This window comes from Acyrthosiphon pisum, chromosome A1 (assembly GCF_005508785.2).
Source record: "Acyrthosiphon pisum isolate AL4f chromosome A1, pea_aphid_22Mar2018_4r6ur, whole genome shotgun sequence".
Lineage (NCBI taxonomy): Eukaryota > Metazoa > Arthropoda > Insecta > Hemiptera > Aphididae > Acyrthosiphon > Acyrthosiphon pisum.
Window position 1 is genome coordinate 113,791,857 of NC_042494.1, and position 27,345 is coordinate 113,819,201.

At 27.1% G+C, this 27,345-nt stretch overlaps 2 protein-coding genes across 4 annotated transcripts; one reads left to right on the top strand and one right to left on the bottom strand.

Annotated features, from left to right (window-relative positions):
* The first annotated feature begins 7,999 nt into the window (after nt 1-7,999).
* Nucleotides 8,000-19,430, top strand: LOC100158776 (signal peptide, CUB and EGF-like domain-containing protein 1). Its single transcript, XM_001943451.5, has 5 exons — nt 8,000-8,205; nt 11,602-11,737; nt 11,953-12,386; nt 13,911-14,027; nt 18,435-19,430. The coding sequence occupies exons 1-5, from the start codon at nt 8,133-8,135 to the stop codon at nt 18,797-18,799; spliced, it is 1,125 nt and encodes a 374-aa protein (XP_001943486.1). The 5' UTR covers nt 8,000-8,132; the 3' UTR covers nt 18,800-19,430.
* A 563-nt stretch (nt 19,431-19,993) lies between these two features.
* Nucleotides 19,994-26,424, bottom strand: LOC100568707 (sushi, von Willebrand factor type A, EGF and pentraxin domain-containing protein 1-like). Of its 3 annotated transcripts, none has more exons than XM_003247205.4 (11): nt 26,105-26,422; nt 23,524-23,739; nt 23,261-23,309; nt 22,992-23,098; nt 22,753-22,912; nt 21,530-21,692; nt 21,328-21,446; nt 21,067-21,203; nt 20,842-20,984; nt 20,675-20,777; nt 19,994-20,123 (listed from the first exon to the last, which is right to left on the bottom strand). In XM_003247205.4, exons 1-11 carry the CDS (start codon nt 26,151-26,153, stop codon nt 20,047-20,049), a joined length of 1,323 nt encoding a protein of 440 aa, XP_003247253.1. In that variant the 5' UTR covers nt 26,154-26,422; the 3' UTR covers nt 19,994-20,046. The 3 variants fall into 3 exon arrangements, with proteins under 3 accessions (XP_003247253.1, XP_016663173.1, XP_016663174.1); XM_016807684.2 differs by lacking the exon at nt 26,105-26,422 and adding an exon at nt 23,860-24,226 and having other exon boundaries at nt 20,005-20,123; XM_016807685.2 differs by having other exon boundaries at nt 20,037-20,123; nt 20,631-20,777; nt 26,105-26,424.
* Between the last annotated feature and the right edge of the window lie 921 nt (nt 26,425-27,345).

Here is a 27,345-nt window from a genome sequence, read left to right on the forward strand (position 1 = left end):
ATTTTACATATTAATAGATATGTATAATGTATTTGGTGTTTATGTTGTTGCGAAAAATTAAGAACTACTTTCACAGTCAATTAGATGTCTATGATGCAACTAGTTTGCTTTATTGGTGGTACTTCAAGGTAGGTGTTCCCCGTTAATATCTGTACGAAACGGTAGTCAACTTGTAAATATTGATTAAATATTAAACCAACCACAATATAAGAGCGGTTCATTCATCATAATCCAAGAGACTTGTTTCTTATATCAAGAATAAATATGTAAATAAATTCATTATAATATAAATTACATTTATAATTCAAATTTATAAATATATGTTTTGATTTTGAATTAATTAAATTTGATTTTGCGTAGCACAAAAACGTACATAATTATAGGTAAACTTCTAAGCAATACGCTTTTTAAAATTGCAATAGTTCTTCATAACTCTTAAGTTGTTTTGAAAATAACGTTAAAACATCTTCAAATAAATGTTTATACACACTTAAGAAAATAGAAGACCATATTATAGCCTATAGTTTGTTGGTCGTTCAGTATAAAAATAATTTTAAGCCAAGTTTTCCAGATTTTTACTATTCATCAAAATTATTGTTTTGGAGTGCCGATAATTACTACAGTCACTACTGTTGCAATAAATAAATAATTCCATCATTTGCATAAGTATAAATAATGTAAAATATAATGATTGGTTGATAAAATATCTTTAATCGTTTTTTTTAGAAATACATAGGAACCTACTTTAATACTTAATAATATAAAAGACGGCTAAAAAAGGCAGTTAAATGTTGTGCAAAATTAAGTATACTTAATCATATATATATGATCTTATAACGGAGAACAATCAAATCTAATTCTAATATTTTTATCTTGGGGGAGTTTTAAAAATAAATATGATTAAATCAAATGTTATGAATTTTTATTCTAAATTAAATGTGAAAATGAAAATTTCAATCCCACTTGATGCAAAATAATTAATTTCCTACATTCAAATTATTATTAATTCTTCAATACCAACAAATCACTTAAACATCATAAATACAGAGGATATTTAAAGAATTTTCATCAAGTGACATTATAGGTCCGTACTAGATGTAATATGTGATTTTTTAGTACGTCGCATAAATCTAATCCCAACCACTAATGATGATGATCATAACGATGACGTATCGAGAATGGCATTCAATATTATAAAAAAAAACCAGGGAACTCACTTTGCCGTAAAGTAGGTATCAAGTGCATCTCTCCGTTGAATAGGTCACTGGAGTATTGGATGACGTGCTTGATGATGTGCTCAATTCAACGATAAACCAATAAATTTGATGAAAACCAATTTCTATCGGAGACATTTTAAATAGGTAAATAATAATAGTAGAATATTTCTATGTACCCAAATATTTTAAGAAACTGATTTTACTTCTCATCCTTCTTATATAATATGTTTTTTAGTATCACAATTTATGTGAAGGAAAATATCCTGCATGTAATATAATCAAGAATACCAATAGTTGTGACCTTGTCGGTTATCAAATAATTCATATATTTTATGGAAATAGGGATATACAAAAAAAATATATCAAAACATTATATTTAATGATAATAGGTATTAAATTATATAATGCCAATAATTTGTTTAATGCTTTAAACATTTTCAATTATAAATACTGTATTCAGCAGGTCATCTAAACTTAAAACCTAAAGATTGGTGGTACGAAACAAAAACTATGTTATATAGGTACATTTTACTGTTTACGTGTATGTATCAGTATATAAATATAAATCGGTAAAATTTAATTGAAAATGATACAATGAAAGTATTTTGAACATCATAACATATCAACGTCATTTGAATGTAATTCTTAAACTAACAATCATAATGATTAATGGTACTTATATCATTAATTACCTATCTTATTTATTATTTTAAAATAATAATTTTATTTCTATTGTTCATTTTATCGACTATCGTATTATATTATGCTATTATTATTTGATGCAACATCGCCGTATTTTGCTTAGTACAGTAGTACCTATACCTAGAATGACTTAATTTCTGAAAATATCTGTATCCAATACAATTTATGTTAATCCAATCATCTTATATTATACATCTAAATGTTAAATGACCAACCATACTATCAGTGACGGCTCGTGGTATTGTGCACAGGAGCACGTGAACCATCCAAAAAAATAAAAAAATAATTATATTCATATGGTAACATATAATTGATTATTATGCACATGGTCTGTAATAAAAAAAAAGTTTTTGCAGTTTTTCATGTTGAAAACTGAGAAGTGTGTCTATGAACGATTAAATAATATTAGCTACTTGCCTCGCACGTCGGTTAGTAATATATGGTACTTTGGAGCACATTTAATGTGTGCACCGATCCTATTTTTATACTGTCGCGATGTCGCGTCGTTCATCGAAACGATAACACTGTACATTATCCATTAATTGCGTTATTATAATACATTGTTTTGGTATGCACCTATATCAAAATTAATATTTTTACCATCTTACATAGGTATCTTGTACATTTCTTGTGCACCACCTAGGTGAACCTCACGAGCCACCACTGACTACTCTAGTAGGTACCTATTCAAAACAAACAATTTTCATTAAATAAATAATTAAAAAATATTTCGAAAATGTTACCATTTATGGAAAATTCTTATATAAATACCTATTTGGTGATAATTTCAAGTGTCTACGGATATTAGTATTTGAGTTACATCAAAAAAATAAAATCTAGTTTTTCAAAAATTTGTATTTCGTAAAAATTACCATCTTTTTCACTTTTTTTGTTTTTCCTGACGTTTTCTAAAATTACCGGGAATTTTCAACTTATCTAAAGTAGTAAAGTACCAACTAGATTCACTTTTCAATCAGAAAATATGCTCATTTTTACCATCCCAAATGTTGATAACACAGATCATTGTAAATACAATACATTATTAAATTTTTTCACTTTCACGCTCAGAATCTAAAATAAACATTGACAACAGACTTAAACAAAAAAAAGCGAAAATAATCACTAGTTCAATTAAATAAATTTCTAAAGTTATATGTTTTCATATTCCAGGATAGTATTAGTGATGGGCACTCGGTTGTTTTATAAAACTATCGAACTTTGGAAAAACTATCGAACTATTGAAAACTAATCGAACTATCGAAATTTTTACTTTTTAGGTAAGGTTATGTATTATTTACTATTTAGCCATGATGTTGTTAATATTGTCATTCGAGATTCGACTATCGAGTATCAAGGCTGGTTATTTCATTTTTTATATTTTTGTCTTTAAAATGTCTATCCTAAATTATTATCAATTAAATTCGGTCGAAAATACCGAAAAATCACTTGATTGTTTTTTTTTAACTCGATAGTCAAAACTAGTTGGTACTAGACGTGTATTACTATTTACTACCGAATGAAAACTATCGATAGTCAAAACTAGTCGGTGTAAGACGTATGCAACTACCGAAAGAAAACTATCGAGTGAATTACTCGATAGTTTTTTAAAACAATCGATGAATAATAATATCTATTCAATTGAAAAATCACTCGGTAGTTTTTGAAACTATCGATAGACAATCGATAGTCAAAACTAGTCGGTTGCGCCCATCACTAGATAGTATACTGTCTTTAATCATAGTAGAACAAAAAAACGGTAGTAGCGCTTATGCAATCTAGGACACAAGAATTAAGGGAGGAATTTTTTTAGAAAACAAAATATATTACTTCATTAGACATACGAATTAGGAAGAATAAAAGTAGGTATAATCAAGCTCTAATACTCTATAATCTTTTATATTCCAAGTTTCACAATAAGAAAAAATGAAGGATTGAATTTCAATATTGTGTTTTTCAGATTTTTGGTTTTAATGGCCTGTGGTTTTATAATTATTTCTGTTATTTTTAACTTATTATAGTACATAATTCTGATTAGAGTTCATTGTGTTCTATTGTTAGGATAGAATATAAGCACCTAGTAATAATAACTTAACTCATTTTCGAAATATATTAAATTACCAATAGGTTAAACTAAAGAGGTTAGAGTGAAATTATGATTGTCGTAAATCACAAGTAACTATCCTTAAATAAATTACCAACATTTGAATTGATAAAATTAAGTTTCTTTGCCTTAAAAATGCAGGTGTACCTGAATTATTTGATTTATTAATTGTATTAACGCTATAATAAGTGGTATAACATATTAAATATTAATATATTTTTTAATTTTCAAATTGTAATAATACGAGTACATACTGTACTAACTAGTATTATACTATTATTATTACTTTAGATTCTAAGTGAAACGATGAATGTATTGATTTTACAATGATGTGCGTTTTTTTTTTTAAATTTAATTTTCTATTTTTGTGTCTGTCATCCCTTTTAGGACAGTAAAAATGCTTAGATTTTCTTCAACAGTACCTTTTCTGATAGGAAGTGAATCTAGTTGGTACTTTGGGGGGTCAAAAGTAAAAATTTCCTAGTAGTTTTCAAAAGCGCCGTGAAAAACAAAAGAAAAATTAAGGACAAACGGGAATTTTTCCGCAAAATCTATTTCCGAGAAAATTGAATTTGGTTTTTGGTGCAACTCTTAAACAAAAGACCGTAGGTACATGAAATTTTGACTGAATGTCTATTAGCATTTTCTATACACCATAACATTTACCAAATATTTTGACTTATTTTGAGCTCTTTACGGACATTTTCAGTTTCCATTCTTTTTAGTTTTTTTTTTCTATAAATATCAATAAAATTTTATTTGTTGCTTAAAAAAGCTTGAAAATTTACTAGAAGACTCCTAGTATATTGTTTCAAAGACAGATGAAAAAAATTAAAAATCCAATACACAATTTTTTTAATAAGCATCTAAAGTTCAAATATTGACAAAATACGTAAAAATGTTGAGTTAGAAATTCATATAAATTTTTATTTTTAAATCTAAGATTTGAAAATGTAATACAAGATCATTCATAAGTTTGTCAATCTTTATCAAAAAAAATGTCTTCAATCAAATCAAATTAAATTTTTATGAGCGTTTGAATTTCATATTTTTACAAGATTGGATATTCACTCCATTTCTCACGTAGCAGATTTTATTTGTTCGTTGTAATTCAAAAACGAATAAATGTAGATACATGAACATTTTACCGTATGTTTATATTTTCATTTTCTATACGCTATAAAATTTTTAAAATATTTTGACTCTTTTTGAGCTGTTTACGGACATTGTCAGTTTTCAATTTTTTTAGTTTTTTTTTTCTATAAATATCAATAAAAATTTATTTGTTGGGTAAAAAAGCGTAAAAACTTAATGCGAGGCTCCTGATATATTGTTACAACAGCAGTTGAAAAACATTGGAAATACATAGGCACAATTTTTTTTATAAGCATTTAAAGTTCGAATTTTGAGTTTCGACAAAATATATCAAATTTAATAATTATTTGTAGTTAAAATTTATAAAATGTTAAACTTTTATAGCTAAGGTTTAAAAATTTAAAACAAGGTCCCATGTAAATAGGTTCTATATAAATTACTTCATTCACAATAATATTATCAAATATACTTAGTAATACATAGGCTGACTGACCGTTTTCGCTCAGAATCGTTTTTCTAATACAATGATATTATATCATTGAATTAAAATTTAACACCATCCATTACAGTGACCCACTTGTAACCTACTGTACAGCAGAGCGACATCCACTTACCCATCTTTTTTTTTTTTTTTAAATATTAACTGAATTAATTTCGTAGCATGTTTTTATTTCAATTAGAACTATTGGAATGGATATAGGTTTTCAGGTTTTCTTATACCTATACCTAATATTTATATGTCAATAGTTAATGTCTTTATAATAAAGTGTATGTGTATCTCTATCAAAGTTCTATATCTAATTGGCATATTTTCTGTGTCTTAAATTAGTTACGAAGTTGATATCATAATTTCTTAAAAAAATATATTATATTTAGTGTTTTAAATTATAGGTACCTCTTTTAGTGTTAAAGCTGTCTGTGTCATCACTCATCGCTGCCCAATAGCGTACGTAATAATTTAGTTACATCTTTAGTTTCATCTAATGCCATTAAATGTGTTACGCTGCATGACCAGTAATACCCGATTTTTAAGATTCATTTTAAATACAGCAGGTTTAACGACCCGTTACATAAAAATTGAAATTACTGTTGTAACTGACACTAACTGTGTTAAAAATAATTTTTATTGTAATGATTGATTTTAAATTATTATTTATAGTTAATCATTTTTTATAAATATTATTTTCTACAATTTAAAAAAAAAAATATTGATTATCTTGATTAAACATAATTGATTGTAATATGTTATGCTGTATTTTTAAATTATGTTATTATTTTTTAACAATTCATACTATGTGTAGGTACAATGTTTTTATAAGCTATAACAGGTTTATTTATACCTATATATTATATTTCTACGTTTTAATAAAATATATTTATTCCTATATTATAAAAAAATATGCAGTTGAGACTTGAGACTTAATATACGAAATGGCCGATAAACGGCTACTCTGTAGGTACGGTCCAGTCCATTGTTTGAAATGCACAACGCGGATACTTTGTACTATTATAGTATTATATACTTAAAGTATTTATATATTATTATGTACCTAATTATAAATACATGATATAATATACAATGTTATAAAGTTTGATGAGATTTAAACGTTATTTTGTTTATTTGATATTTAAAAGTAATTTAAATATGCCTTTATAAACTTATAAATAGTACATAAACAATTCTAAATAATTAAAGCTTTTTTAATTGACAGGTTAGCTGGTACCTAACAACCAAACAGAATTGGTGCTATAATATATTTATATAATTATAATTATAATACCAAATTAGATAGGCATACCAAATGGCATTTAAACTCAATACGAATTTTAATATAATTGGTCATAACTCCAGACTTTTTATTATATTTGTACACATACGTTATGTATACCTATCATTTGCAGTAAGTACAAAGTGTCCGAGTTTCACACTTTCAATGTTCGGCCGTACAAATAGTGACCTAGAATCAAAATGGCCAAACTCAATAATAAATATAATATATACATTATATCCAATACACATATTATTATAACAATTAGGTAGGCTATAACACACAACGTCTATTCTCAAAATTCTTTGTATACATAACATTAGATAATTGTCTACGGAATGTTAAATTAAATTAACTATACATAGATAATATTAAATCCTTGTTAGTTATTCGTTGATGCGTAATTTGATAATTATTTAATACCTCGTAATTTTCATCAATCTATTAATCAATGAAGTATGATTTATTTTTGTTTTGAATTATATCATGTAGGTTATTTTTAGAAAATTTGCTTATAATTTACATTTACTGTTATGCAATAAAAAATAACAATCGCTTATTAGTTATTATTAATATTCAACAATATAGAAAAAAAATATGTATAATTAATATAAATAAATAGATATATAATATGTTATTACATTAGGATAATTTACTAATTTTAACATTATGTGTGTTGTAAAGAAAAAAATATAAGTATCAAATTAAAAATATTGTTTTCTTATATTATAGGTACACAGATTTTATCTTGTGTATATTTTATGTATACTTCCTATAATACTTAAGCTCAATAAAAATGTAGATAAATGAAAGAAATATTTTATACTTCATTAAAACATAAATTTAAGTTGATCCGTAGATAAATGAAAACGTTTTGTCTTTAACGTTTCAACAATAAAAATAATATTAAATCTTATATTAAGTAAGTACCTAATACCTACACTATTAAAGTATTCAAATTGAAAACAATACACATAAAGATTGAATGTCGTATCAAAAATAATAAAACAAAAATCAAATACAAACAAATATAAATCTAAAATAGTCGTAAAATTCAAACGTGGAACGAGGTACATCTTAGAGGGGACATTATATTAGAAGTAAACGAAAGATTGAGATGAGATTCTCATATGGCACACCTTCCAATTGCATCAGTATACCTCCACCCTTGGTCACAGAAAGTTTTTAAGGACTTGTGAAGATCCGTTCATATGCCAAAATAAAATATTAATCATCGTCCAAAATATTATGTGTTTAATAAATTACAAATATAATATTATCCAAATATTTATTATTTATACAGTTACTTCAAATGTTTACGGTAAGCAAAAATCAGTAACAAAATACAATTGTATTACCTAACAATGTAATAGTTAATTCACACTAATAAATTATATCTATGTACAGATAAAAAATGTAGACAGTTAAATAAATCTTTTCGTTTTATTATAGAAGATTATTGATTTTCTTATATTTTATTAATCCGATAATCAATCTACTATACTGTTTTTAATGATGAGATGGATGTATATTTTATTATTTTATTAATCCTATGCATAGACCTAATAAATATAAATTGTATCGTTTAAACGGCACAAAACTATTTTATTTCAGTTAGACAAGTGTTTTTATACTGATAAACGATTTATGAAATGGATTATTATTGCATAAATAATATCGCGCAGCAGTATTAAAACATTCACTCTTTGAATAATTGATTGTTGTCTTCATAAAACTACATTAGGTCATAGATATTGAGACATTTAGTATAGGTATTTAAAATAATACTATTGAAGAAATATAAATTCATCTAGGTACGTATATAATCTATGTACCTATTTAAGTATATAGTGTAAATAAACAATTATTATTGTATCCACCGGGGATATTATATTATGATTATTATTGCAGAGACATTTGATAATAATTAGAGTTCAAAAATGTCATAATAAGGCACTTTAAAATATTTCAAAATTATTTTAAATAAATATACCTATAGACCCATTTAAAAACTACGTAACAAATATATAATTTAGTATGCGAGTAGGCTATTTATATGTAATGAATAAAATATAATATTTGATTCTGCATTTTCTTAATTGGAGCCTGGAGGGATGTATATACATACGTATTACACATCTATAATATCAGAATTACATATGTATAACCTACGTAATTTAGTTATTAAAAAATTTAAAAAAAAAAACGATTACAATTTTATGAAATTTCAAAAATTTCAAACATGTATTTTAGTAATCATAGTAATTGTATAGTATCTGTAAACAAATGTACCTATAAAGTGTTAGTTAATTTGAAATGTAGTAACTCTGGTTCAGATTATAGTGTGAATATTTTAGGTAACTATTTTTAATGTAATATAATATGACTCATATCATTATATCTATTTTACCAAAATCTACATGTCATACATAAAAAATACTGCAACTAAAGATTGGCTCTACATCGTGAAATATACTGATTTTCCAATTAATTAACATACAGTATAAAGCACTTTGTTTTACTCAATATTTTAATGTTATTATAATAAAATATAAAAACTGTACAACACAAATAAAAATTGGACTGTGAGTACTGAGTACGAATGTACAATTAGTATATACCTACATATTATTATATGTGTGATATGTTACGATAAAGGACGAAAAATAATAATTTACATAATTTAATGGTGAATAATGTAAATATCCATTTTTAATTTGGATGAGAATATTTTGATGTTAATTATCGGGAATTGACGATAAAAAAATTGTAGAGATTTATTATTTGTTATTTGTATTATCTTATTATTTTGAAATGTTAAGGCCCGGTTACATTTTGAATTGCAAAATTCATATGAAGTATGACATACCACAGCACCATTTATTATTTCTACATATTACTTGAATACCTAGGTATTAAATGTCTTGCGCAAAAACATATTTAGATAACTAAGATAAAAATGTGGTACGCTAGCGGCAAGCCATTTGGTGTGTATAACTGTATAAGATACAAACGTAAAAGCCTATATAATAATTATATAGATAGGTATCTAAATATGTTTTCGCATAAGATATCTAGCGATAGCAATATTATAGTCACTTTATGGTAAATATTGAAACAAAAAAGTCGTGAAGTTCTAAAATACACAATATTTTCCAATTTGATGGATAAAATCGTTGTTAACCGATAAATATCGAATAATTTTGTTTTTCATATACGAGTACATTTACGATTTACCATTGTCGGTAAATTAAGAAATTTTCATTTTTTTTCTTCATTTACCGTTACATATAACTATACCAAGCTACCTAAAATTTAATTTTAAAATAAATAACAATTTTGTTGAGTAAAATTTTATAAAAAACCACTAGCTTTCTCGCTCCGCTCAGATTCTAAAACAGTATTAAAATTGATAAACTATGCCGATTTTATTCTTATTATATTGCAGGAAGTCAGATGATATTTATCAACATATATGTAAACAAGTATATCTAAGATCATAACCAAATCATTATTTTAAAAGTAGCTCATTATTGCATTTATAAATTATAATACCTATAGATAATAATGTACTTCATGATTATTATTTGTAATTCGTAAATCATAATGATATACATTTCTAAAACAATACCTATATAGGCTATAATAATATCATTGAATTTTATAATTTTAACATTTATAAAGTTACTTATAAATTAACACTTAACCAGAAGTTATTCAAGTGGTTTCAAAATATTTATGTATTAGTTATTATAAATATATTGTAATTCCATTATTATTGTAATTCCTACAGTAGAAGAAATGACTAAACATATGCTTCGACTAAACATAAGTTAACCGAATAGTTTCAAAATATTCAATTGTTATGGATATTTTATAAATCAATTACATTATTATAGCTCTTAATAAACACATATATATGCAATATCCACGTGCATATAAGTGTTTGTACCAGCGTGTGTGTATGTATATACATATTTCATATCAATATCAATGGACAAGCGACAAAGACGAAAAAGACATTACTGGGATCTATTTGGATGTAATGTCCTAAATATGTAAACCGGTTAATAAATTAGATAAGTTTATGACTGTGCAGGCGCTAAAACCAAACAAATTGACGACACCGATTACCATAATCCGACAATCGCTTCCTAAGTTTTTCCCTCTACCTCCAATTTCAGTTTCCAAAGTGTCCCGTTCTTGGCGTAGGATTCAAATTTTTTATTAAAAATCTGGTTTTTGAAGTTCTCACATTAGTGTGGGACATTAAGGATTTAATATTTATTTATTTTTCATCATCTCGCACAGACTTTTTTATTCCTCAATTATGTAGGTACAAATATGATTAGCATTTTCTCTATTGTTTCAATAGTATATTAAATTTATTTATTTTTAAATAAATAAGTACCCAAGTGTTATTTTTTTTTGCCTCGAAAGTCGATGGGCGTTGAATCTCGAGGGCCACTAAACAAAAGGACTGATGACAAATGAGCATTACTACCTGACAATAGAGCCACGTTTTTTTTTTTAGCTTATTTTCTTATTTTATTCAAATAAAGGAAAAATAATGTTCATGTCATTCTTCAAACGGAATAATAATATTCCAGCTGTCTTGTTGCTATGATTAGTCGTTGTATTATCCTCAAATAGACCACGCGCATAATAATTTAAAACGATCATCGTAATGGACTTAACGTCCGTTTTGTTGTTTCAGTATCATCGGTCACCAACGATACTACATATTTTCAGACAAGACAACTCAGTGGCCAACAGTATCGTCTGGACTATAATTTACAGAATCACACGAAATATGAAGAAAAAATTTCAGACCGGTCAAGAACACTATTCGAGTAAGTTACATAGCATAATTTTGTTTCAATATGTAAATATTGTTTAATATATTTATTAGCTGTTACTAATTAATAATAATACGTGATTGATGAATAAATGTAAAAAAAAGAATGCAAAGGCATTTTTTTTAAATTATAATTTTTCCATATTATTAGTTTGATTAAATTTGTCTTCAAGTAATATTGAATTTAATTATTATATTATATTTTCGTAGTTGGAACAGTCCAAGAGTTTTATCGAAAGAAGAAATAAAAGTTCATTCGAAAGGAATTGATACACATTTGGAAACTGAGAGAGTTGAGAACAATGTTTGGTGGCCGTGGAAAAACTATGACGATTGGTTGAACGGTAGAGGATTAAAATCAGAGCAATCAAAAAAATCTGAAAAGAAGATTCAAAAGGAAAAAAAACATAAAAAAAAGAACAGGAAAAATGAAAGAAAAAAAAAGAAGTCAAGACCTGGTAAAAAATTAAATACCACAGTCGAAAACAGTGATAAATTTTCGATCAATGCCGAAGACAACGAAATCATAAAAAAAGAATCAATACCCGAAATACTTTACAGAGTATCGCCGATTGATATAATTTTAAGAAATTCTTCTTTAGTTCCAGCCTTGGTGAAATATACATCCAGAAATTATACTTATGGTACGATTACATTCGTTAAATAAATTATACGATATTATGATTTTAAACAATACGTAGTCAGTATACAGAATTAAGTATAACGTATTACAGATAATTTTCAATTTTATTGATAGTTCCAATACATAATAAACTCAGTAAATAAGTATTTCAATTATTTTCTCAACACATTAATTAATTTTGGTTTAACAAAAACTATATTTATATGTTGCTTTGTACGATTAAAGAATTTACTTTTCATCTCATCCATTGGATAAGACGTAAAAGTTACAAAAATTTCATTTGCATTTAAATTAAACGAAAATGGAATTATATTGTTAGTATAAAATGTAATATTATAACCTATTGTTATATTGATATTAGCTATATTGTTTAAAAAAGAAACATTTGACCAATATTATAATAGTTTTCGACTCGTTTATGATTACCAAGCATGTGGATAACATTTCAAACTATACAACCAGTAATACCATTAATATCAAAGTTATTACAATATAAATTAAAATTTAATACCACCGATATATGAAACGGAGTCACGCCAATCATACTAAAATAATATATGCAATAACAATAAGATATTTTATAATATACGTGGTGATTTGCTAGATTTGAGGTATGATAATTATTATGATATTGACGCGTACCTATATTTCGTGATAAACCGTTAAATTCGACCTTTATTATACGTAGGTACCTACGTATTATTATTTTATTTTCATACTAACAGTAATTAAAAATCGTTTTACTTAGGTAAATTGTTATCCAATATATCAACTTTATTGACTAAGTGTTATTTATTTATTCGTAAATCCTAACCTAAGTACAAACGTATATAATAAAAAAATGTATATATTCGGTTATAACTTGTTTTTGAAACGGCATGTCCATATAGTAAGAATCGTTAAAACAAAATACTGATCTAACAATCTGAATGATTTCATGGTCGAGATATTTCATAATAATATATTATTATTAATTATTATGTACAATCTAGTTATACGTATAATAAAATTATAAATAACAACTATTAACACTTATAAAAAAATGATTAGTGATAAAAATTTAAATTTATATTTCAAATACTAAATCAACCACGTTCTAAATAATTACTAATATTTACCAAAATGTTACAAGACCATAATATGCATGTAACTACTAGATTACGTATGACGTATCAATAATTTAGTATCGGTTTGGCCGTGGACCATTATCTACCCAAACACGGCCAAGGACTTCATTAGTCACTTTAATAAACGCTTTTCAGTCCCTGATGTAATTACATTTTAAATTCCATTTTTTTACTGCACTCGTTCTGATGAAACCACGCATGCTCTTCGTATTCAGAGGCCCAAACATTGTTTTGCGCCTTACTCATTTCGTATAGATAACTTATTAAACGTATATTTAATTTAATTTTGTTGGATTTTATAAATAAACAATAAGATTATGCTCCATTCATGCGTAGTCTACCGGGTGAATGGTAGTAATAATATTGACTAACCTTTATTGTCTTAATGTTTCGTGTAGATGTAAACGAATGCTTGACAAATAACGGAGGTTGTGAAGGACTTTGCATCAACACTCCAGGATCGTACAGGTGTCATTGTCCGCCCGGCTTTATGGTAGCTGACACCAAATGCGAAGGTAAACAAATAAATATATAATAATATGTAGCTATTAGGTATTCAACGTTTTAAAAAGAATTTTAAAACTCCACAAACATTTTTAATGAAGGTGTGCGTAGGAACATTATGAAATAATAATAATAGTATATTAAGCAAATCAAAGAAACATGTACCTACAAAGGATAATATATTTATAAGAAAAAATACAAAGATTTGCTACTCCCCTATAAGCATAGCTTGTGATGGGGAGTTTTATTTGAATTCAATTATTGACAATTTAATACATATTTCTAAAAAAATTTACAAAATTACATCATAAGTTTTTAATTGATGATCTTATATCTATTTGTGTAAGATCAACATTTTTTTAAATTTCAAATCTTTTATATTTAAATATATTGTTTTAATTAGGTGTTAGGTAATAATTAAAACGGTAATTTAAAATAATATATGAAAACACTATATAATATAATCTATACTATTATATAAAGAGGAGTCGCTAGTTACCGTTGTCGAAAGTAATCTCTGTATCTACTGAACTGATTTAGAAAATTATTTCCCCAATGGAAAGCCACGTTCTTTGTGAGTATCATAGGCTAATAATTTAAAAAGGAATTGATCACCCCCGGTAGGTGCTAAAACAAGAATTTTGAGATTTACGATAGAAATTTTTGTTTATTAATGATTGCTATGGGTTATAGGAGTTGAGAATAATATTTATTTATTATTATTTTTATTTAATTTGAATATTAATGGAGCTTCTCAGTCTCATTCGTTTCAATCAGTCGAAGTTACGATCAGACGAGTACATCCACTTGCGTAACGCCATCGCTACTGAAGGAGACTCGGCCAACATTGGTCGTTTGACTATTCTCTCAGCCCATTCTTCTTTTTATATATATAAAAAATAATGTTTGTGTGTAGATTAAACCTCTGGATAAAAGTTAGGCTAATTTAAAAAGTGTTAAATTTGTTTTTTTTTATTCATCAGATTTTAGTACGGTTGGGTTAGGATTTTGCATTAATTGATTATATTAATTCGCCGTAGGTGGAATTAAGTAAAAACGATAAACTTTGCATAACTTTGGTCTTTGATGCTTTAGTGTTAAATCATACACTTACGTACAAACAGCACGGGGTTCGCAATATATCGCAGGTAGATTGCCTACCTGAGAATATTATACTGCCGCGAATCAGAATTTTTATTCCTGGCAACGGAAAAGTTAAGATAAGTTTTGAACACCATACACCGAATATTAAATAACGAATTGAAGAAAGTTTGAGTCATAAAGAGTTGGTACATTTAACGGGGATCGAAGTGCCCTGGATCAGCTAGTATTATATATTATATCCACATGGGCAATAATAGTATAATCCTTATATACCTAATAATTAATATGTAGGTACCTACACAGAACCGTCTCATCATGCAGTATATGTCAGTAATTATTTAATACTAATAAACATTTTTGTAACTAATTAGTGTATTAATTAAGATCCACACATTTACTATAATTTTAGGTATTTTTTGGTTTATCTAAAATAAAATAAAATATATTTTTATTATCATCATCGTGATAGTTAAAAATAAAAATCAGCAGACTGTATAGTGATATCAAACATATTATATTTATACTTAGGTACCTATTATTATTATCAATTATATACATATTTTAAAAGTTGAATTGTTAATTTCCATTAAGTGATCATGTAAGCTAAGTCTTAAAGTAAAGGCTGGAGAGGTGGGTAGAAGTGTATGTATCATGCTATCATATTATATATAGAATGTATGGTTGGGTATTACGAATCAAACGTAGCGACATTCTATATATTTTAAGTTATAACACATTGTATCTGATAAATATAAATATCGGGTCGAGATTTAGATTTAGAAACTATTTTAAAATAAACACTTTAATTAAGTACACCTATATCTATAGAATAGATATTAAATACAATTTTGTATGAAAATCTAAATAAACCAGATAAATTATCGATTGACGCGATATCTTCGGGTGCTTAAATCAATACAGATATTATATAATTACATCAGACTTGCAACCGACACTTGTTATAGCAGCTATCCCGTATGGTGCATTGTGCATACTATTCTGTGGTAATTTTATGTACATATATAACATAACAATATGTATATGATGTATCATACAACATGTATAAATTATGAACGTCCCACGCGCGCACTTTATTTATCTATGTATATGCCTATATATACCTATATATATTGATTACCATTTACCACGCACTTATACGCGATCTCTTGATGTTCGCCTCGACGACAAAGAGTCGTTCGAAAACGCGTATTATATATAATATTTCTTTTAAGTAATATTCTATTCTGTGGTAATATTTTACATATAATTTAATTTTATATACATACGTTGTAATGGTTTACAAAATACTAACTCGTCGTTTATTTTTCACCGAGTGATTTTACTCAGGTTGACAATGACAGAACACAGGATAGTCACAGGACATACGTAGTTACATAGATACGTAGTTTGTGGTTGTACAGGAGTCAGGTTTTGAGATTTGGATCGTGAATTAGAGACTAACGACAGTCAACTCTACATTTTCAATTTTAAATCGAGTTACTATAGGTGTGATAACCTTATGGAAAAATTATAATACATTTGGTGACAGTGTACTATATTATTTTATTACTATTCAGATATTATAAAAACGTATATATATTTATACTACATGGCATATGCCTACGTAGTAGGTACGTTGCTATACCGTGGTTAATTGTATTAGTTTGGACACAATTACTTGTACAGTAGGTAATCATTATTTTATTAGGTAATTATTAATAATTTTTTGACTATTGTAAAAATATCATCAATGTTTTTGAAATATTTTCAAAAGTTCGATTCAGAATTTCTTGAAAATGTAGTACCTATATCTCACATCATAATTTTTACTAACGTAGGTACCTAACGTAAAGCGTTTAATAAATATGAACAAAGGAGTAATATTCTATTTTTTTTTTATTTTATAACGAGTTGTTGACTTGGTCAACTTTTAAAAGTAGTTCACCGAACACTGTATGAGTTTAAACCACGAAAGTTGACCAGGATAACGTACCGTGCACGTAAGGGTGGATGTATTTCTCGTCTAAGTTCCCACACAAGATATAACAGATACAAATTACCCATACAGACATACATAACCTACACGAATAGAAAAATCAAAATATGTTATTCCTTACGTGACGTATTAATGTATGATGAAGATATACCAGCTAATTAACTTATTATTTTCTTTTTTATTATTTTAAAATATATTATAATTAATATACATACGTACTAAAATTATATATTTTGTCTTTGTGTAATACAATTTATAGCCCCCCCCCCCATTTCATATTTCTAGATCCGCCCCTGCTTACGTCTAAAAACATAATTCTACACAAAAATGACCCGCATTTCGATACTAAAACAAATTGTCTTCCCTCTTATTTAATCAGACTCAAGACCGACAACAGAAATTTAGTTGGTTTGTTTGAAATTTGTTTGTTATCTCGTTCCATAAAAACGTATTTTATCTAATTTTCAACAATCAACAAGTACTAAATTAACAGTTAACGATTTAACAAAATATAATGTCCGTATAATTATAGGTAATAAATATAAGTATAGATAGTTAATAGGTATAGTTAAGATTAATATGTTAAAATGTCATATGGTATTATGTTTACACTTGTACAGTAGTAGAATACAGAAAGACAAAAGTAATGCATTTAAGATTATCTTCATGTAGAATTTACTTATGAGGCATATGGCTGTATTTTTATTTTTTGATCGTGTAAAATCATACTTACAGGAGATTGTTTTCCCTGTAAGAAGTTGTAATAGTAACCGTTTACCTGATATTTTTCGTGGAAGAACTTAGCAAACCGACGAACCCCGTAAATATAATTATATGTAGACTATGGTAATATAGTGTCTACCGTGGATTAAGATATATACAGGATACGGAATGATTAAACAAAACCTTATCAGTTAATGATAAAAGCTTCTTCAAATTTGAGTCAAATTTGACTCATAGCCCAAAGCGATGGCCGATGGGTAATCAACGGTAGATAGTTTTTGTACTATTCATGAATTAGGATGGATATAATATACATATTATATCTACTGTGACTGACCAATAGAAAACTGTGAAAGCGCTAGTAATCTAATTTGAAATTGAGAACATGTAACTTCAAATTAACATTGATAGCGAGGTATCGCTCCGTATCCTGTATAGGTATCTTAATTCGTGGTACCTATTTAGATTACATAATAATATAATACCGGATCAGTTTCCGATTTTTTTGCGTCCCATACATCTCACGCACCCTCGAATGCGTACAACTGAAAAGTGCCTATAAGTACTCATATATTTTGCCTGACATGGGTTTCAGACATTGATGAATGCTTGTTACGCAACGGGCATGGGCCATGCCAAGGCGCGTGCACCAACACCTGGGGCGGTTACAAGTGTTCGTGTCACGGCATACCAGGCACACGGTTGGCCAACGACCGGCACACTTGCGACGACGTGGACGAGTGTCGGGACGGCACGGCTGGGTGTTCGCACCAGTGCATCAACACGGTGGGATCCGCGTTCTGCGTGTGTCCGGATGGATTGCAGTTGGACGACAGCTGGAAAACGTGCGTGGACGTGGACGAGTGTTCGGACCCAGAGCTGCAACAGTCCCCGCACATTTGCTCCGAACGCGGTTTGACGTGTCTCAACACGTACGGCTCATATAAATGCGTGACGTAGAGTGCCTAATGCCTACATTATGAATTACGCTATATTATTATAGATGTTGTACGGTGCTATAATATAGCCACATTCAAGATTAATACTACACTGTTATAGCAGCATACGCACGATAATTATCTAAAACTCACCAATATTAATTTACTAGTCAGAGTGCTGTTGTTGTTGTTGCAGTTGTTGTTGTTGTCTGTTGGCTATTGTTATTAATTATTATATAACCCATTGGTCCCATATTGTTATTATTATTATTATTATCATTTTTTACACCATAATTTGTTAATTTTTTTTATGCTTTTGATATTTTACAAATGTTTTTAATACACATGACGTATACTGTATACACTATATAATAGTATACACGCACTAGCCTTACAACTCAGCGACTAATAATTACCATTAAAATAATAATATATATATAATTACGTTTGTCACAATATTTATGATATGTATTTTATATTTAACCCGTTATTTAATCAGCAATATATTTAGTTATATTATTAACATAAAATACGTAAAAACACTATATTCAATCATTTAAACCATCAAAACGTCAAAAAATTGAGTATAGGTCATGCTTATTTAACATATTATTTTATGTATAAAATATTATTGAATAAATGTTTTATTTAATTTTCTCTGTACGTTTGAAAACCTGAATATATCAAATCAATTTCATTGATTATTGCTCTATAATACTTACAAAGACAATAAATGAACAAATCGATTTTAAAAAACTAAATCTGAAAAGGGAAGTTAAAGTCAATTTAGGCTTATATAGCTGTCACTTGGTATACCTAACATTAGAGTTTATACAGATACAGTATATATCTAAGAAAATATAAAATAATGTTAAGAAATCTATATAACATTGTAGTTATCCACTTCAATAAATATAAAACTGGAGCCTGGTGTTGCTCGGTGGTTGGCACATGTGTTACACAACAAACCGCAACCCCCTCCACCACAAAAAGCTAATGGCCATAGTTAAGAAAGCTCAAATACCAATTGAAAAAATATTCCATGTTTCAAAGTTCAAATAGAATTGAAACTACTATACTAAAAATTAAACTTTTTTATGTGTTAAAATATAAAATAAAATATTTATTTATTAGTATAAAAATATTCATCTCATCAAACAACCTCTTACTTTAACAAACAAATAATGGTTATGGTAAAAATTAATAATAGCATTGATTATAATATAAATAGTATTTATAATCAATGATAATAGTTAAACATATTATTTTTTATTCATCGCTCTTTTGAATGACTCTATTTAACGTTTCTTTTGGTTTACCGTTTTCAATTTCAATTACTGCTCGATCTAAACAAAACATATTCATTTAAATAATATATTTATATTAATTTTTTTTTTTAATATACTAAGTATAATAAATCGGGTGATTCTTTTATAACTGAACACTCATTATTTCAAACACTATAAATGTTTCTTAAAAAAGTTTTTGCATGATTTCTTCGTTAAAGAACAACTTTAAAAAGTATATATACTAACCTATATTTCAATATTTTTTAAGTTTTTACTTTTTTGAATAACAACGTACAATTTTAATTTCATATTAAAAAGCAAAATATTTTTCTAAGTATTTCGATACATAAAAATCGAATTTAGGACAAGTAGCTTAAAAGTATAAGGATTTAAAGTATAGATGAACCGAGTGAAGTGGTACCTCGCCAAATGTTGGTCCATTACTCACCGCTTAACTATACTTTAAATACTTATTATTCCTAACTCATAAACTACTAAAAAAAAAATACTTTCAAAAACATTAATACTTTTTGAATAATGAGTGTTCCACGTTAAATTAATCACCTGGTATAATATATTATATTACATGTGTGTGTTTACATTGATACCTTTAACTTCAATAGTGAAATTACATGTAGCCTCATTTTTTGATGCATCCATAGCCATGTACAATACATTATACAGTCCTGGGCCCATAAGCTGACCCGGTTCCTAAACCAATTAAAACGCGTCAATAAAAATAATAAGACTCGAGGTTATCATAGTATGCACACACCATCGTTTTTGCCACTTGTGTTACGCCTATGTTATCCAAGAACCGAGGTTCCGGCCATGATACAGGAACAGTGTTCTTTTTCGAAAAGTCCTCTATTACCTCCAAATACAATGGACAATCTTGTACAGACGGAACTTCGTCATCTGCAACAACAAAACGATTGTACAAACATAGATAAATTATATATTACTAATTTTCTAGTTAAGTATAGTTATATTATTTTACCCGTCACTCGTACAGTAGTCCTACATGATGCAATATCCATGTCTTCATCATCTCGAACCGTGTAGGTGATTATATACAAACCTGGTACCAAAGTTTTCGATGAATTTTTAGACCAACCGGAACTCAATGTACCGAACCTGTATAATGTACATTGTACCTACATGTATTAAGTTTGAAGTTAACTGAACTTTACATGAAGCAATTTCTATACAATCGAGTATTTAAATATTATAATATCATATAATATGTAGCATACAACACCTGTTCCAATCGTAATTCGTGTTTGGTTGTTCCACTTCGAAATTTATAAATTTTTCACCTTCAGCTAAACTTACATTCTTGTCCGGTGGACACTTAATATAACATTCCATTTGGTACATCTATTAGGTCATCATAATTAAATATAATTTTAGTTGTTATTCCACTATTATAATAATATAATAATAATATAGTAGGTACTTACAGTCATCGGTGTCGTTTTTGGAACACATAGTGGTTTTACACCAACCCAATGTCCATTACTGCAATAAAGCTTGGTATGTGAAGGGTTTTCGAACACATGCCCTTTGATACAATGGTAAATCGCTTCTAAATATTTGTTTTTTGGATCTACAGTATTTTTATTCCTATGAAAACACAATCTTTATTGTAATAATAATGCACTAATAACGATTATAACCTATGAGTGTAGCGCAACTATGACAATCACACTTGGTAGGTATACATATTTATAAGGTACATGACAAGACAAAACAAATTGCTAATAAAAAGCTTAAAATGTCTATACATTTTTAAAAAGATTTTTTGATTACACTATCGCTTACTTATGAGAAACCTTGTTTAAACTCTAAATCCTTAGCTACCTATATAAACTGAACATTTTATAAATTGTCTACTACAAAATAATGAGCAAATGTTGTGAACTATTTTGAAGTTTAAACTTTAAAAATGTATGTACAAATGTTGTCTATGTATCTTATGAGCTGCTATTATAACACCGTATGATAAATCTTGTAATAGATATTGAAGTTATTTTACAACAAAAAAACATTTTTCATCAATACCTGTACATAGAAAAAAATATTTTTTTTGAATATCTATTAATAGCTAAAAAAAGATTTGAAATATTTATAAAATTATATTATGTATAGAAAAATCAAATATAAATAGTTAATGAAAATTTTAAGTAGGTATCTACGGTTATTTGTTTTTGAGTTACGCCAAAAAGAAAATCGATTTTTTTGAAAACGTAAAAATTCTCGTTTTTCCATTTTACCTCACAAATGCACCAACTAGAAAAGATACTGTCGTTGAAAATCGAAGCATTAATTCGTCTACTTATAATGTACACCGACACTAAGAAAAAAATTACACTCATTGCTCTGTTCAAAATCTAAAAATAAATACAAAATATACCTACTCATACTTCAATTTTGTAGATTATAATAATTTTAACCTAATATTAAATATTAATATACACAATGTATCGTAATAATGATAACGAATAATGATTATAAATAGACAAATCATTTAATTAAACTATACAATTATTAATAATTGTATAAAAAACATTTAAAATATTGGAATTCAAAATATTTATATATTATATATAATAAACCTATAAGTACAATAAATTGCTGTATTTAGATAAAATTATTTCAATCTCATAAAAATCATGATCCTTACTTGGAATATTTCACCACATGTGCAAATGGTAACTTAGGTGCCCTCAAAAAAATTTTGCCGTGTCGTTTTCTAAATAGACAGCTCAAATCATAGTCTCCTACTGAATATTCCTTAGCCGAGTCTCTAATCATATGTTTCGGAAGTTGAAATGTACCAAGTCCTATTAAATGAATACATGAAATCGACAAGATTAAAAATTATTTGTACTATTCATAACAATTATATTATTCAAATTTTACCTGATGTCTGCTGAAGTGTTTCAGGTGTTTCAATATCTACAGATTTATTTTTTAACCGCTTTTCGTTATCCTGAATTTTCCTGTTTGTGTCTAGTTTCAATATACGTCTAAAATGTTCAAATATAATGATTTAATCCAAAACTTATGAATACATTACAGAAACAATAATACAGCTAATAAAATTATTATTTATTTACAACGTTATAAAATAATGTCTTATGATTCATAACTATGCAGTAATGCAGTATAGGTATTAGGTAAGTACCTACCTGAACGGAAACCAACCTTGTGCCGAACTGATAATATTGTTATTGTAACCTGCAGCGTATAAATAAAGGGTAAGTATGATAATATTGTATAAGTATAAGGTTGTTATTCAAATGGGATAATATTATTATATATACATTATGTTGACAAATATTTTTATATGTTCCCCGCTGATTTTTGTATCAGTATAATCTAATAATATTAACGTTTTATTGATACGCGTAATAGTAATAACAAACAATAATAATAAAATACATCCACTTACCGGAACTAGTAGGCCGTGTACATGAAGGCACATGTCCGGACCATTCTCCTTGGATACACGTGTGCTTTGTTTGACCTGTCAGAACGTATCCAGCATCACATTGATACACCTCCACAGCCCTTCTCCAATTTTTGGATGCCGTGAAAATCGCTTGCCCGTTATCTGGTCGTGGTCGGGGTTCGCAATCCAACGATTCGGAAGAAATAAACGTAATGACTACAACATTAAGTTTTTTAAAAAAATCAAACAAGCTATACACCTACGCAATATCTGCAGCTATAATAAATGCAATAATGTAATATCGCCGGAGTAATTTTACAGGACTACTGCACTCACCCCACATGTCTGACTATTATTACAATATTTTTATATTATATATTTCAATATTTGTATGTCTTTTTAATGACAAAAACTGTTGAATAGTGTAAAAATATAAATATTTAGGTACATAAGCTGTGTAAATAGGCATAGTCGCATGTATTTATTATTTAGTACCATTGGATTTATTAAATACTCATGAAACATTATACGATATTTTAAATGATAGTTAATGGATAAAACAAAATAATGGTAATAATAACAGATGTGCGTAACGGATAGTAAAATATTATCATGTTTATAATATATACCTATATATATTTATCTCGAGTTCCGTCATTGTAGTCCCCCTCCCCCTTACGTTGTCAAGAACTTTCCATCTCCGTATATATTATTTTTATAATTTATAAACATCAATATATTATATTATAAATTATAATAATATGATATTACGATAAGGTATTAAGGTGATATGATTTAAATGACATAATAATATGGAAACATTTCAAATGTGATATCACCGCCTACGACCTATTAATTAAAAACATTTAAGACTTTTATTAATATATAGTTATAATTAATTATAACTATATATTAATAAAATTAAATAGTCTACATCCCATAATATAGAACAAAGCCTTTATTTTTTTTAAATATTATTAAACTATTAGGTATAACATAATTTTAAATTTTAATACATATTTTGAATTATAAAATTAGTTGAATACCCTGATTTCCCTCTCCATAGTTAAATGTCTGTACGCCTGTTGGGTCATCATTACCTACTCAACACAATGTAGACGAATTCAGTAGGTACCCACCGTCTAATTTTAAGAAATTATATAAAATAGCACATATTTCATACCTTATAAAAATGTGATCTCACTTACCGTTTTGGTACCATATAATTTGTACGATTAAACAACAAAAACAAGCTAATGCCTATAATGCAGACAAAGTCCAACATTATGGGTTACATTATTAATTAAATCACTTATTTTACGTTTTCTCAGAACTAAAAATAATATTATCCATTTTTTATTTAGAATTTAAATCTGTGTAATGTGCATGACGTGTTGGTGTAATATCATTATATCAATAATTCGAAACTGAACAACTGTATACTCCTTTCGCATGCCATTTAATAGCTATACGCGCGGCAGAGTGTAATGCAATAGGATGTTGTACGGATTCACAATTTCAACGTTGAACGAAGAATATAAAAATCATACACTTCACAAAATTAGAATTATTTCTTTAATGTATAATATAATATCATTACCTAACCTTTTAGCTGACGTGTGGGTGTATTCGTGGGTGCTACGATGGACCACGTTATTAATTACTTAATTCAACTACTGATTATTGGTATGTATATTATTTTTTTTTATATATATATTAATTAATTTTTACTACGTGTTTCCAAAACACTTTTACAATTTTCATTATTTATTTGAATACCTGTATTTTTATGTTATGCTACTGCTTTTAATGCTGTCTAACATTGTTTATAAGCACGTAACCTTGTCTCGTCAATTAATATAAACGTTAAAGTCTTTTTTATCCTCCAAGAAATTATTAAAATTCTAATACTATGCAATAAATATTCACATTACACACAATATCTAAAACAAAATAGATATAGGATAATAATAGTACGAGGATTCCTCAATTAATACCTTAATAATAATATTGTGTCATTTAATATATTGTTTTCTATCAATAACACGTGTATGTAAACATTTATCATGTGCATATTAGTTGATTGAATTTGCCTAAAAATGTAAAAACTGAAGATTATTTACAAAAAAAAGAGAATACCTATTTATATTATTAAGCAATTGTTAAACATACTACTAAACTTTCCATTATTAAAGTAAACTTTGATAATTTGATTCATAAACCCCTCTCAAATTAATATTTAGTAACTAATATAGTTAATAATAATTATTTATTAAACTTAACGATGATATAACGATGTTAAATCAACTAAAATTGTATAAGATAATATGTTTATAAGATTTAAGTAATATTTTTTAATTTGTTTAACAGTGACTACAAACTTTTATTTTCTATAATCTTTCTTAAAACCGTGCTACCATTTTTTTTATTTACTGTTCAAAATGATTATATTTTAATACTCAATAAGTCAATTTAACTGGCTGACTGACTTAATCAAAACTTAATGCAATGGCAATCAGAAATCAAACTAGTAGTTTTTCCTAAAAATAACTAACATAAGTTTTTAAATATAAAATTTTACCTGTGTTTGTTAATATAATAAATTCGATGACAATTCTAGTAAATTCCATACTTATACACCACTGTGAGAAGTGACCACGTGAAAAACAAAATCAAACAACTGGTATGAGTATGACTGACACGCATGATACCTCTCTACGTAAAACCACAAAGAGCCCGTCTGTCGGGATTTAATATCATTTCCATTCCACCATCCCCACCCTACGGTTTCCGATCTACGAAGCATACCGTCCAGACATACACGACATTTATTTAAAATAAAATACACTTTGAACAAAAATCAAAAAATAATATTCCAGTTAAAAACAGTGTAACTAATATAGCTTAAATATAAAAAAGGTGGGTAAGTGGATGTCGCTCAGCTGTACAGTAGGTTACAAGTGGGTCACTGTATAATGGATGGTATTAAATTTGAATTCAATGATATAATATCATTGTATAAGAAAATCGATTCTTAGCAGAGACGGTATGTCAGTCTAGGTATAAGACATAATATTATATTATAGTCTATAGTATTTAAAAAAAATTGACCTATAATAGGTACATATAATAAATTCCAAATTAATCATATCATAAGATCTATTAGGTACTTATAACGCGATATACATCAACAAAAAACCGTGGTACTATCATAGATATATAATAGTATACTTTAGAAGTTTCAAGTACCCACGAATAATATTATACAATCACAACAAAATAACTAAAATAGTTATCCTAGGTTTTTAATATGTAATTTCGTCCAAATTTGTACTTAAAATGACTATAAAAATAAACTGCGTAAATGTATTTTTTAGATTTTTTGGTAACAGAATTAATTACTTACGTGGAATCTTGTTTTAAATTTTCAATTCTTAGATACAAAAATTGAACATTTTATAAATTTTTAACTACAAAATAATTTTTCAAATTAAAATTTGATAAATTTTGTCAAAATTTGATCTTTAAATGCTTATAAAAAAAAATTGTACCTATGTATTTTTAATTTCTTTCAACTGATATTGTAACAATATATCAGGAGCTTTGTATTAAATTTATACACTTTTTGGCCCAACAGATAAAACTTTATTGATATTTATAGAAAAAAAAAACTAAAAAAATTGAAAACTTACAATGTCCGTAAACAGCTCAAAAAGAGTCAAATTATTTTAAAAATTTTATCGTATATATAAAATGCTAATATAAACATTCAGTGAAATTTTCAAGTTTCTACAGTCACTCGTTTTTTAATTACAACAAAAT